This window comes from Trachypithecus francoisi, unplaced genomic scaffold (assembly GCF_009764315.1).
Source record: "Trachypithecus francoisi isolate TF-2019V2 unplaced genomic scaffold, Tfra_2.0 Lachesis_group5, whole genome shotgun sequence".
In the NCBI taxonomy this organism is placed as follows: Eukaryota; Metazoa; Chordata; class Mammalia; order Primates; family Cercopithecidae; genus Trachypithecus; species Trachypithecus francoisi.
Window position 1 is genome coordinate 97,017,001 of NW_022681470.1, and position 14,320 is coordinate 97,031,320.

Genomic DNA, 14,320 nt, shown 5'->3' on the forward strand with positions numbered 1-14,320 from the left:
AATCCATCAGCATTATACGGATCCAACCCACCCTCACCCCACCCATGCAGTTTCTCCCAGGTGGAGCAGTCCCTCAGTGAGGACTGTGAATGAATCCTCAGGAACCCCCACTATTGGAGCCTCAAACTGAGCTCCGCCGGAGATGCTCTAGACTGAGAACTTCCCACAAATGATACCCACAGGGAACGTTTAGATTTAGAGGTTGTATAGAATTGCTCCACATCTGGGAGACCAAAAGACAATCCTCTGGAAGGTGGCTGGCCCGAGCTCCCCTGCGGGGGAATGAGGATGTCAGAGAGATCCTCTAGAGCCTGCTGCTCTTGCTATTGCATGACCCCTCCCTGGCACCAGAGCCTCCCTCCTGGCTCCTTCCCCTGTCACTCGCCAGCCTGTAGTGGTGCTTGCTGCAGCCCTCCCTGGTTGCTTTATTTATTTATTTTGCACCAACAGGGTTGCTGCAGACTCATTCTTGCCTGGTTTAAAAAGACAGAGAGAGGAAAAAAAAAAAAAAAAAGGAGAAATGCTTTCTGGCTCTTTTCTCCACCTCAGTCTTGGCAGCAGCGGCCGCAGCAGCAACAGCAGCAGCAGCGGCGGCAGGCGGCAGCCGGGCAGCCAGGCAGCGGGGGTTGAGGCACACGGGGAAGGTGCAGGGGCCTGAGGTGCAGCTCGAATGGGACAGGGCCCCCAGCGCTGGACAGATGCAGTGCCAAACTTGATGCCACCTTCCAGCTTCTCCGGTAAGTGCCTGCACTCTCTGTCCCGAAGATGCAGCTGCCCTTTTCCATAACATTCTCAGAGACAGGCCAGACTAGTGTGCCCCTCAAGGCAAGAGGGTTTGGGCCCCCACCCTGCCAACAATTAATCCTGGCCCCATGGGACTTTGAGGGGGAAACTCAAATATCCCAAGTACCCCTGAGTGGAAGGGCTCCAAGGAGACCTCCCTTCCATCTCCCCAGTGCTCCCCTTCCTCTGGAAGGGTTTTTCTCCACAACCAGTGTGGATCTTCCAGAAATATTTCCCCTAGGAACGCTCTCCCCATACAGTTCCCATTCGTCAGTGAGGTATGCTTTAAAGAGGATACAGGATACCCAGGTTCAAATGTGTCTCTGGACTGCCACATAAAGACAAGAAGAAAGCTCCCTACCCTTGAGGGGGTGATGCCCTCAAGAGTCATGTCTTGGTGATGTCCCCACCCCACTGAAGGGACAAAAAAGTGGTTCTGACATCTCTCTTCCTGCAAAGTGGCTGGAAGCCGGTCCTGCAGCCATGGAGGTTGGCAAGGGAAGTTTGTGATTAAATTAGCCACCTTAGAAATAAAATAGGTTGCTCCAGCTCCCTCAGCCCCTGGCCCAGCAGGCTTTGGGACTCAGGGGAAACTCACCGGAGCAGGAAGGAAGAAAGCTGGGTTACATGCTTCACTGCACTTTTGCTGAATGCAGAGCAGAGGATGGGCAGGAACTGCAGCAGTAGTGATGAAGAGCTAGCTGTCAGGTGGACTTCCCAGAACAAGCCCAGGGAGAACAAGGGAAGCTGAGCCATCTTTCCCAGGAGAGCTCCGGGCATGCCACAGAGACCTGTTAGGTCAGGATGGGGCAAGAGGAGTCTGCTCTGCAGTCTTTGCCCCACGTTATTCTTTCTCATCCCCAAGCCTCAGACCAGTTTTTGGCATCCCTCTGCTCTTTTGGCCTCTTTCTTTAGTTTTCCAACTAGGACAATCCTCTGAAGTGGCTGTAGGATAGCCACTAGAAGGATCCTTCCAGGGGGTGGAGAGTGGGAAGGAAAGGGGAAGAAATGACCGTCTCTTAAACTGCCTCTCCTAAGTTCCACATGAGAAAAAATAGGGCATGTAGTAGAAAGCTGACCCTGTAGAGTTCAGAGAGCCTGAAGCCCTCAAGCCCAAAGGTGATCAGGATTGCTGCTCAGGAGAGATTCAGACACCCTGTCTCTGAGAGAGCATCCGTGGGATTTTGCTCCTATCTCTGTAGACATCCCTTGCCAATTCCAGTACTTCCCCTCCCTTGGGGTCCCTGTTGACATCAAACAGGGTGAGTTAGGGGCCCTCACCACCTAGAGGGCCCCTTCTCCTCTTTCACCTCAGCCATTGTAGTCACCATCTTCCTGAGAGTTCCCAGACCCTGGTACCCAGAAACCAACTATAAGTCTAAAGGTTCTACACGCTGCCTGTGCCCAGATATCTGCTGTGCCAACCGAGGGCTCCCTTCCTCCCCACCCTACAGCGCTCTGTCAGATGCTGTCTCTCCTCACTTATCTACGCTCCCTGGTTCACAATCTGTCTCTTGGGAATTTCTCAGGCAGCTCAGGCCAAAAGGGACAAGAGCTCTCCCTCAGATCCACACACTGGACCAGAATCCAAACACCATTAAGGAGGGATATGAGGGAAGCCCAAGACTGAAGACCAAGCAACAGAACTCAAAACCTGGGCATCCTTTGGGTCTCTCACACACCCCAGCTTCATCTGTAGTGGAGAAGCAGTTGCCCTTGGGCTCTTGCAGGGGATTCCCAGCTCCCCAGTCAAGTGCCCCCTGCATCCTATGCCACAGCTAATGTACAGCTTGGCCGTTGTCCACACAGGCATTTTGGGGAGATTAGATCTTGCTAGTCCAGGGCTCAGGCCCTGGGCCAGGCTGGAGAAGGGCTCAGCATGGGGGTGGAGCTGAGGCCTGCATGTTTCCCAGCCTTGGGTGAGCTAGTCAAGGTGAGGACCTCTCCAGTCAGGACAGGGAACTCTGGGCCAAGGACATGATCTCCCTGAGCCTTAGGCAAAGCTATGGGTACATAACATGAAAGAATGAGGGCGAGCAGAGAGGGACAGAGCAGAGCTTGGAGAGAGTAGATATCAGGGAGAAGGGACCTGAGATACTCCTGGATCTCACAGACATCGGGAAACCCCAACTAAGTCAGAAAGACTTAGTTACCTCCCTGCTGTTCCCTGCCCCATTCCCATAAGTCTTTCCCCCACAGAAATCAGGCTTGGCTAGGGTTCCACGAGCCAGTGAGCACTTGGCTGGTTATCCAGGGCTGGAAGAGGGAGGAAAGCAGAGATTCCCCAAAGAGAAGCTCCAGGAAGCCCCAGGGAGGTGGCACACAATAATTCTTCCTGGTTCTGTGCCCTACTTGTTGGCAATGCTGAGACAGATAGCTCAATTTCTCTCCCCTCTAAGAAGGGCCAGGAAGTCCAGGGTCACCATCATCTGAAGCCACTTTCCAAAAAGGGTCATGTCATCATCTGTTCCAGGACTGAAGAGGGAATGGATGCGGCCACAGCTCCAAAGCAAGCCTGGCCCCCATGGCCCCCACTCCTTTTCCTCCTCCTCCTACCTGGAGGGAGTGGTGGCAGCTGCCCTGCTGTGTGTGACTGCACCTCCCAGCCCCAGGCTGTGCTCTGTGGCCACAGGCAACTGGAGGCTGTACCTGGAGGACTCCCACTGGACACTGAGCTCCTGGACCTGAGCGGGAATCGCCTGTGGGGACTCCAGCGGGGAATGCTCTCCCGCCTGAGCCTGCTCCAGGAATTGGACCTCAGCTACAACCAGCTCTCCACCCTTGAGCCCGGGGCCTTCCATGGCCTACAAAGCCTACTCACCCTGAGGCTGCAGGGCAATCGGCTCAGAATCATGGGGCCTGGGGTCTTCTCAGGCCTCTCTGCCCTGACCCTGCTGGACCTCCGCCTCAACCAAATTGTCCTCTTCCTAGATGGAGCTTTTGGGGAGCTAGGCAGCCTCCAGAAGCTGGAGGTTGGGGATAACCACCTGGTATTTGTGGCTCCGGGGGCCTTTGCAGGGCTGGCCAAGCTGAGCACCCTCACCCTGGAGCGCTGCAACCTCAGCACAGTGCCTGGCCTAGCCCTCGCCCGTCTCCCAGCACTAGTGGCCCTAAGGCTTCGAGAACTGGATATTGGGAGGCTGCCAGCTGGGGCCCTGCGGGGGCTGGGGCAGCTCAAGGAGCTGGAGATCCACCACTGGCCATCTCTGGAGGCTCTGGACCCTGGAAGCCTCATTGGGCTTAATCTCAGTAGCCTGGCCATCACCCGCTGCAATCTGAGCTCTGTGCCCTTCCAAGCACTACACCACCTGAGCTTTCTCAGGGTCCTGGATCTGTCTCAGAATCCCATCTCAGCCATCCCAGCCCGAAGGCTCAGCCCCCTGGTGCGGCTCCAGGAGCTACGCCTGTCAGGGGCATGCCTCACCTCCATTGCTGCCCATGCCTTCCATGGCTTGACTGCCTTCCACCTCCTGGATGTGGCAGATAACGCCCTTCAGACACTAGAGGAAACAGCCTTCCCTTCCCCAGACAAACTGGTCACCCTAAGGCTATCTGGCAACCCCCTAACGTGTGACTGCCGCCTCCTCTGGCTGCTCCGGCTCCGCCGCCGCCTGGACTTTGGCACTTCCCCCCCTGCCTGTGCTGGCCCCCAGCATGTCCAGGGGAAGAGCCTGAGGGAGTTTTCAGACATACTGCCTCCGGGGCACTTCACCTGCAAACCAGCCCTGATCCGAAAGTCCGGGCCTCGATGGGTCATTGCAGAGGAGGGCGGGCATGCAGTTTTCTCCTGCTCTGGAGATGGAGACCCAGCCCCCACGGTCTCCTGGATGAGGCCTCACGGGGCTTGGCTGGGCAGGGCTGGGAGAGTAAGGGTCCTAGAGGATGGGACACTGGAGATCCGCTCAGTGCAGCTACGGGACAGAGGGGCCTATGTCTGTGTGGTCAGCAATGTTGCTGGGAATGACTCCCTGAGGACCTGGCTGGAAGTCATCCAGGTGGAACCACCAAACGGCACACTTTCTGACCCCAACATCACCGTGCCGGGGATCCCAGGGCCCTTTTTTCTGGATAGCAGAGGTGTGGCCATGGTGCTGGCAGTCGGCTTCCTCCCCTTCCTCACCTCAGTGACCCTCTGCTTTGGCCTGATTGCCCTTTGGAGCAAGGGCAAAGGTCGGGTCAAACATCACATGACCTTTGACTTTGTGGCACCTCGGCCCTCTGGGGATAGAAACTCTGGGGGTAACCGGGTCACTGCCAAGCTCTTCTGACCTTTCCTTCCCCAGTGGGGAACCCACCAAGTCTGCTTCAGATACCAAAGGGGAAGACAGAACCAAGGCTGCTTGAACCAGAACCTGGTCCTGAGCAGCACCACTCTCCCACACCTCCAGCCTGCGTTGTGCCAGCAACTAGTGATGCCTCCTGCCAGAGAGTCTGCTTCCTGAGCTTTTCCAGTCTGACAATAGCATTGTCATTTCTTCTCTGAGGGTCCCAGGGAGCTGCAGATACAGACCCCATCATTAGTCCAGCCCTCCCTTCGTCCCCTCCACACACAAAACAGGAAACATAAAGCTCTAGTCAGCTAGTTTAACCACTAGGCTTTCTTCACACACGCCTATATCCTTTAATAACCAATTGCCAACCACAACTATAAGATTATTTCAGAGGTGGGGCTGGGAAGTGCCACTTGCTCCTTGGAGTCTCTGTTTGTCAACCTGGCAGAGTCCCTTTCTTTTCTGCTCCCCACCTCAACCCTATCCCTAGGTACAGGATTAAGAGCAAAGGACCCTCAAGCCACAGAGAAGAGGATGGGGACAGAGTGTGGGATGGGGAGGACAGACCACACACTGCACTGTGTTTGCATGAGCCTCTACCACCTTCTTCTGTCTGCCAGATCATTAAACCTGCTGTCAAAGGGCCACAACAGTAGCAGCCAAAGCTAAATGTCATATCTGGAGTTTTCTTTATTTCAGTCTATTTCCTACCCTCATTTCTGTTATATCTCCCCGCTCCTTCTCTCTCTGCTTGCCCATTGATCATGTGTCCCAATGGCCTTGCCTCCATCTGACCTGCCTGACAAACAGGGTAAGGAGTGCCCCTCCCACCTCCACTCTCCTCACCCCCCTACACCCCCACCCCCATGCCTGGAGGGATCAGCACTCCTAGCCCTGGTTTCAGCCTCAATCCTTTCCTTTTCACTCCGCATCTCTGGAACTGGAGAAGGAGCGATCCTCCACCTTCCAGGGGATCCCTACATAGAAATTCCACCTGAGACACCCAGCTGCTGCTCCTCTTTCCCATTTCTCCATGGGAGCTCCCATCACTTTTGTGTCACAGATCCCTAGTGCCCTTGGGGAAAAGTCAGAACTCCAAGATAATGACTAACAAATGCAAGAATCCGCAGTTGTCAAAGGAGAGAGACCCAGGACACTGCAGAGACTAGGCTTGGAGGAACAGGGAGGAGGGCACAGCAGACCGTAGTGAGAACTGGAGGGAAGGGGGAGCAGCAGTAACTGCCTGCCTAGTTAATTTCCACCATCCTTCTGCAGCTTCCTCTGGTTCTGTGATTAGTGCAGCCCCAGTGGGAAGCTGTCTCCGGGTAGAGGTCACTGATTTACAGAGACCTCCCCAGATGGGGAGGTGGAGTGGGAGGTGAAACTGCTGAGTACCACTGACTGTGCTTCAAATAGAGGGCAAAGCAGAGCCCAAAAAGAAGTAGAGATGCTGGAAGCTCAAGGTACAGAGCAACAGCCTCAGCATGACTGGAAGGGAGGAGTGACAGGGAGAGGAGAGGAGTGGGAGGAGGGACTGAGAAGGGAAGAATCACGTGGCCCCAGGGAGCCTTTCTCCGCAGCAGCATCTGCCCAGCATCCTTAGTTTCCTCCCACCCATCACTACACCAAACCAGATGCAAGCATTGTGAGCTTTCTAGTTGATTCCTGCCGCTGTTGTCCTTGCTCTGAGGAGACTCCCCTCATTAGAAGATTCCCAGCGCCAACTGCCTGACAGGTGAGACACTCAGCACCACTGAGGAGGTGAAGCTGGACTTCACAGGCAGGCCGCTCTTTAGTGGGGCAGAGATAGGAATATGGGAGTAGGACCAGAGGGGAATGTGAGAACCAGGCAGACAGGAGAGTGAGGCTGGAGAAACTGACCTGCTTGAGAAATGAGTTTCCCTGAGCCTGCAACCTCCCCACCCACCATGCACACACAACTCAATTAGCATCCCAGCAACTTCCCCTTCTTTAGTGTATAATGTATCAGATAGATTTCCTGGGGCACAGCCCTCCCCCTCCTTTCCATAACCTTCCACCAGCAGCTTATTAGGTTGGGACTTGGGAGTCAGACACTGAAGGTTCTAACTCTAGTTGCCCTCTCTGCAATGCGGAAGCAGCAATGCTGTTCAGAGAAATCTTCTCTGGGAAGCCCCTGATGCAGTGGGGAACAGATGACTGTCTGGCGCTGGGACATGCTGCTGCCCAAAGTCTCTGAAGTCTCAAAGACTCCAGAACAGAGCTACCCAACAGACACAGAATCTAAGTCACATATGTAATTTCAAGTTTTCTAGTAGCTACTACATTAAAAAATCAAAATGAAACAGATACATCTAATTTTAATACTTATTTTATTGAACACAATATACCCAAACTATTATCATTTCAATATATTATCAATACAAAAATCAATCATAAAATATTTAACATTTTTTCATATTAGGTCTTTAAAATCCATGTAGTTTTTACACGTATAGTACATCTCAACATTGCAATTCAGTTACTAAATTTTCACCAGAAAAATCTATATTCAGATTTCATACAGGTCACTGTTGAGAAAGTAGATTCACACATCTAAGTTTTTTCAAACATAAAACATTTTCTGATAACTGAATCAAATATGTTTTAAATTTTAAATTAAAATTAAATAAATTTAAAATTCCATTCCTCAGCTGTACCACCTACCTTTACAAGCTTCAATAGCCACATGTGGCCAATGGCTACCATATTGGACAGCAAAGCTTCAGACATCACGACCTGGGGCATAGACTAAGGTCTCCTTGGTAGTGGTGGGTGGACAAAGTATCCCTCAAGAAACATATTTAATCTCAAGGAAATGCCTATGGAGTTAGTCCCACCACAGCCCCTTTGTCTCCTTTCACAGCTTTTCCAGAATACTTTTGAGGGGTGAATCACATTCATGTAACAAGCTTACTATGATGAGTACTTCCATAGCTTGTCCAAGCGTTAGCATGCCAGTCCCTCATCTTACCTGTTGGGAAGACTGCCCTCAGCTCAGCTGTGACAGCACAGGCTGCTGTGTGTGTGCTGATGAGTATGCAAATGCAGCCAAGGACATGAGTGGGTGTTGTGTGCAGAAGTTTTGTGGACCATGTGCAGGGATGTATGGTGCCACACCATGGGGACAATCTAATGGAGGTTCTGCCCAGGGTGGGACAGCAGTTCAAAGAGAAGAACATAACATTTATTGAGGGCCTATTCTATGTCAGTGGCTTTATATATATTTTCTTATTTAATCCTTACATCAACCCTATAAAGTAGGGAGGCATCTTAGCTGAGGAAACTAAAGGTCAAATAGAGTAAGTGCTCAAGTGCGCAGAGCTAGTTAGTAAATAGTAACTAGCTATTTGAGCTCATGGCTGTCTGACTGAAAACTCCCCCTTTCCACCACACTGCCATCCTCACTGCCATGCCCTCATGGCTCTCTCTCCCAGGGACTTTCAGTTGCAGGACATGACCTGTAAGAAAAGGGAAATTTTCCGGCCGGGCGCGGTGGCTCAAGCCTGTAATCCCAGCACTTTGGGAGGCCGAGATGGGCGGATCACGAGGTCAGGAGATCGAGACCATCCTGGCTAACATGGTGAAACCCCGTCTCTACTAAAAATACAAAAAAAAACTAGCCGGGCGACCTGGCGGGCGCCTGTAGTCCCAGCTACTCGGGAGGCTGAGGCAGGAGAATGGCGTGAACCCGGGAGGTGGAGCTTGCAGTGAGCTGAAATCCGGCCACTGCACTCCAGCCTGGGCGGCAGAGGGAGACTCCGTCTCAAAAAAAAAAAAAAAAAAAAAGAAAAGGGAAATTTTCCAACCCATCCACTCTGAACTTTCAGGGGGGACTGTGCTCAGTTATTGGTCCTCACCTTCTTCATTAACTCGAATGCACCTGATTCAGGAGGTTGGAGTTTTTCTTTGTTTTTACTCTTTCCTCTCTCCGAATGTCCTTACAGCCTTTGCCTCAGGGACTGGTAGAAAGGAGCAGAAATTCCAGGGAGCAAATGGACTGCAGTGAAATGCCTGGCTTCCAGCAACAGATTCTCTGAAATGGAGGCCTCAGATTTCCTAGTTCTTTTCTGGGTTCTAACCTCAACAACCTCTGAGGTTAGAGAGAGGTTGCACAGATTGATGGAACAATCTGTGAGCTATTTCAGATTGGAGAAGAATTTGACTCTGCCTACTTTCCGCCCACCCCTGCTTGACAGAACCTTTCTGAGGGTATTCCATCCTGCCCTCCTTCCACCTCTCTCTCTTCCGTCTCAGACATGGTCTCACCTAAGCTGAGCGAGAACTCTGGACCCAAAGATACTGTGGCACCATCTCAGTACTCCACATTTTGGTCCCCGATACAACCTTTCTCTATTTCCGATTTCTATTTCCTGTGCTGTGCTGGATCCCTGATTCAGGAGATGAGAGCTCAGCTAAGCAATGATCCTCAACTTTTTTGAGTCACAGACCCCTCTGAGAATTCCTGATGTAAGCTATGAACAAAAATGTTTGTAAATTGTCCAGTTATTCTGAAGCTATCACAGACTCCACAGAATATAGATTAAGAAATTCTGCTATAAGATGCCACAGGTTGCAGGGGAAACTCTGAGGCCTCAGGCCACCTTTGCTCCCCAGGGTCCATTAGAGGCAAAGAGAAAAGGCTGAGAAGGACTACAGTTCAAAGTGGATGTTAGCACAGGTAAGAGCAGGTATTAGAATGAGCCCAGCAAGAAAACACACAAAAATGCTCCAGCATTCTCACCACCCCTGTCCCCTTCTCCCACCAGCACCCATCTGAGGGAGACTTTGGGTGGAACTCTTGCTGTAAGAAGTCAGTACGGTGGTGATTCAGGCTGGAGAGCATCTGAAACCAGGGACTCCTGGGTCCTGTTCCTCCAAATTGCTTCATAAGGGGAATTAAGTAGGAAGATAGAGCTGGGTGGTGGTGGTCAGAGAGGCTGAGGAGAATTCTCTCCTAGGGCATCTGCCACAATTCAATCCGGTCTAAAGACTGAATAGTAGCACCAGCATAAGTGAGGACACTGAGGCTCATGCTCCCAGTCACTGCTTTCTGGTTAAGAGGCTTCAGTGGGGAGGAGGGGGGTGACTCCTACGATGGGCAACAGGAGAGATGAGTGCTGTTTTTCAGACTCAAATGGCTGAACGGCACTTGAATGGATCATTCGTATGTTGTACAGGGAGGGAACTCTGTGGGCAGCCAAGGCTCTGGAGCCAGGCTCCTTGTATTTGAGAGGCCCCCTCACTGCCCAGATCCCTAGCTAAGATCTACTTTCCTGCTTCGGTTTATTAAAGGGAACACCTGCTCACTGAACCCTCTGGGTAACCCAGACCTTATCTTAACTCACCCCACCTAATGCCTCCCACAGCCTGTTCAGAACACCATTCAGGGAAAGAGAATAGACTCTTAGGACTGGAGATGAGAATAAAGAAATTACAGTTCACTCAGTCCCAGCATCTCACAATTCAATCTTTCAATCCTGATTTGGGATCTGAGAGGAGAAATGAGATGACAAATCCCAAATGTACAGTGACTTGAGGGTAAGTTTGGCATCAACTCGCTCAAAGTTATTTCTTCTGCTCCCCAACCTCCCTACCAAGCAAGTTAGAATTCAATCTTATGTTTAAATAAGATAAAATAAATTTTATTTAAAAATAAGATCACGGTGGCTCACACCTGTAATCCCAGCACTTTGGGATGCTGAGGCAGGTGTATCACCTGAGGTCAGGAGTTCAAAATCAGCCTGGGCAACATAGTGAGACACCATCTCTACTAAAAATACAAAAATTAGCCAGGTGTGGTGGTGTGCACCTATAATCCCAGCTACTGGGGAGGCTGAGACAGGAAGATCACTTGAACCTGGGAGGCAGAGGTTGCAGTGAGCCAAGATCGTGCCACTGCACTCCAGCCTGGATGATAGAGTGAGACTCCATCTCAAAGAAAAAAAAAAAATTCCAGAAAAAAGTGATGCCACCTGGTTTTTCACTGCTCTGATTAAGAAATTCCTCCTTTGAGGCTGAGCACACTGGCTCACTCCTGTAATTCCAGCACTTTGGGAGGCTAAGGCAGGCAGACGCCTTGAGCCCAGGAGCTGGAGACCACACTGGGCAACATGGTGAAACCCCATCTCTACTAAGACAAAAGTTAGCCGGGCGTGGTGGTGCACGTCTGTAGTCTCAGCTACTTGGGAGGCTGAGGCAGGAGGATCGCTTGAGCCTGGGAGGTGGAGGTTGCATGAGTAGAGACTATGCCATTGCCTCAAGCCTGGGCAACAGAGCAAGACTCTGTCTTAAAAAAGAAATAAATTCCTCTTGTGGTTTATCTATAAACTGTAACCCCCTTTTCGGACTTCATTTCCTGTTTTTTACCCATCCCACCTTCACTGGAGCTAGAAGATGGACCCATAAAGTAGGCATGTATTTTTATATAAACACTGGACACATTCTTCCTTGGATTTGAACTACCATTTTGTCCTTTTTAAAGTAAAAATAGCTATGGCAATCAAGGCACTCAAATACCTAGGAATAATTTTAACAAGAAATATGTAAATTCTACATAATGAAAACTAAAATTCTACTGATGGGGCACCAATGACTTAAATGTATAGGAAGACTCTATATCATACATTCTCCTTTATATAATCTAAAAATATGTGATTCTAGTCAAAATAACAATAACAGAATAGAAAAGTAAATTATGGTTCAATATAGCCCCACAATATTATACTACACAGTAGTCAAAATGAAGGGACTAAAACTATACACGGGATGACTGAATCTCACAGAAATAATTTGAATAAAGGAAGCCAGACACAAAAGAGTAGATACTCTGATTCTCTTTACATAAAAAGCAAGAACAGGCAAAATTAGTTTATGATATCAGGAGTCAGAAGAGTGGTTGTCCTTGAGAAGAGCAGCGACTGCGAGGGAACACACAAGTGGCTTCTGGGGCACTAGTAATGTTCTGTTTCTTGATCTGCTGCTGGTTACACAAATGTATTCCATTTGTGAAAATTCATCAAGATATATACTTGTCATTTGTGCATTTTTCTGCATGTATATCGTAAATTAATTTTTAAAATTGTGGTAAAAAAACAATGTACACAATTTAAAAAACTTTTAAATGATCAACGGAATGAAATGAAAAAAATCCAGAAATAGACCCAAATACATATGGCTATGTGGTATTATAAAGGTAGCATTCAAAAACAATGGAGAAAACATGGGTTATTCAATAAGAAGGATTTGGAAAAAACAGAACAAAGTTGGATCTCTATCTCACACCTTTACACCAAAATAAATTCCAGGTGAATCAAATATTTACATATACAAAGACACTATCAAAGTACTTTTCAAAAAACATAGGAGCTTTAAAAATAATCTTAAGTAGTGGGAGACTTTTCTAAAAATTATATGAAACACAGAAGTTGGCCAAGCGCAGTGGCTCACGCCTGTAATCCCAACACTTTGGGAGGCCAAGGCGGGTGGATCACTTGAGGTCAGGAGTTTGAGACCAGTCTGGCCAACATGGCAAAACTCTGAGTCTGCTAAAAATATAAAAATTACCCAGGTGTGGTGGTACACGCCTGTAATCCCAGCTACTCAGGAGGCTGAAGCACAAGAATCTCTTGAACCTGGGAAGCAGAGGTTACAGTAGGCTGAGATCACACCACTGTACTCTGGCCTGGGTAACAGAATGAGACTCTGTCTCAAAAAAAAGAAAGAAAGAAATGCAGAAATTATCAAATAAAATACTGATAAATTCAATTACATAAAAAGTTTTAAATTTTGCAAAGAATAATCATAAACAGGCTGAGGGCAGGGGCTCAGGCCTGTAATCCTAGCACTTTGGGAGGCTGAGGCAGGCTGATCACCTGAGGTCAGGAGTTGGAAACCAGCCTCAAAATATACAATATACATAGAACAAACTGGGAAAACGGAAAATACTTGTTCTATGTATAAACAATATACATAGAACAAACTGGGAAAAGGGACTTTTTTTTTTTTTTGAGAGCAAGTCTCGCTCTGTCACCCAGCTTGGAGTGCAGTGGCAATCTCGGCTCACTGCAACTGCCACCTCCCCAGTTCAAGCGATTTTCCTGCCTCAGCCTCCCAAGTAGCTGGGATTGCAGGCGCTTGCCACCACAACAGGCTAAGTTTTGTATTTTTAGTAAAGACCTGGTTTCACCATGTTGGCCAGCTGGTCTCAAACTCCTGACCTCAAGTCATCAGCCTGCCTCAGCCTCCCAAAGTGCTGGGATTACAGGCGTGCGCCACCGCACCTGGCCGGGAAAATACTTTAACTTATATACAAACAGCAAATATTAAGAAATGACCCTATAACCAATAAAAATATGAACAGAATATAAAAACAGAATTTACAAAAAAATTGCCATGTAACTATATTAAAAGATGCTCTACTTATAAGAGCAATGAAATTTTATCTTGCAATGAGATAGCATTTACACGATCAGATTGTCAAAAATCAAGAAGTTTAACAGCACCAGTGTGCTATCAAACAGGTTCTTTTCATACATTGCTGATGGGAGACAAAATTGGTAAAATTTCCAGGGAAGGCAATTTGGTAATACTAACTAAAATCATTTTCAAAAATTGCTTGTGGGATGAAAATTATAAAAATCTTTGTGGGAGGAAGGGAATTTGCAAAACTTTATCTATCCAAATGAAAAAACAATGCACACACTTCTTTAACTTGGCACTTGCATTTCTAAGTATTTATCATACAGATATGCATGAAGGAAATGAAGTATCCTTGCATATCAATAAAATGTTAAAGGACTGGTTAAATATATCTTCATATGTCCCTCAGGCACACTACAAAACTATCACTATGAGGCAGATATGTATACGCTGCTACGGAAAGATTTCCAGACTGTATCAAAGAAAGTTGCAAAATAGTACGTATGTTATCAACTGGGTTAAACAAAATATATGTGTGTGTGTGTGTGTGTGTGTGTATATACTTTATATACTTTGTAGATTACACATATACACACATTAACTATAGAATATCTTGTGAAAATTTTCACAAGAAACTGGTAACCCTGGTTGCCTTGAAGGAAATATTTATTCACTATAATAACCTTGTTTCTTCTGAATTTTGTGGAATATAAATGCATTACTTATTCAAAACGCATACACATTTTTATATTAATAGAAAGCAAAACCTGAGGCCCAAAGGTATCTCCCTAATTGACAAAAGATACAACCTTGCGTTCTTTCAGCAA

General features: G+C 48.4%; 1 protein-coding gene across 1 annotated transcript; it reads left to right on the top strand.

Moving 5' to 3' along the window:
- Positions 1 to 340: 340 nt before the first annotated feature.
- Positions 341 to 5,724, top strand: LINGO4 (leucine rich repeat and Ig domain containing 4). The gene is made up of 2 exons (XM_033199130.1): positions 341 to 737; positions 3,257 to 5,724. Exon 2 carries the CDS (start codon positions 3,270 to 3,272, stop codon positions 5,049 to 5,051), a length of 1,782 nt encoding a protein of 593 aa, XP_033055021.1. The 5' UTR covers positions 341 to 737; positions 3,257 to 3,269; the 3' UTR covers positions 5,052 to 5,724.
- Positions 5,725 to 14,320: the final 8,596 nt, after the last annotated feature.

Coding starts and splice junctions, on each gene's coding strand:
- LINGO4 (XM_033199130.1), top strand. CDS start 3,270: ATGGATGCGGCCACAGCTCCAAAGCAAGCCTGGCCCCCATGGCCCCCA.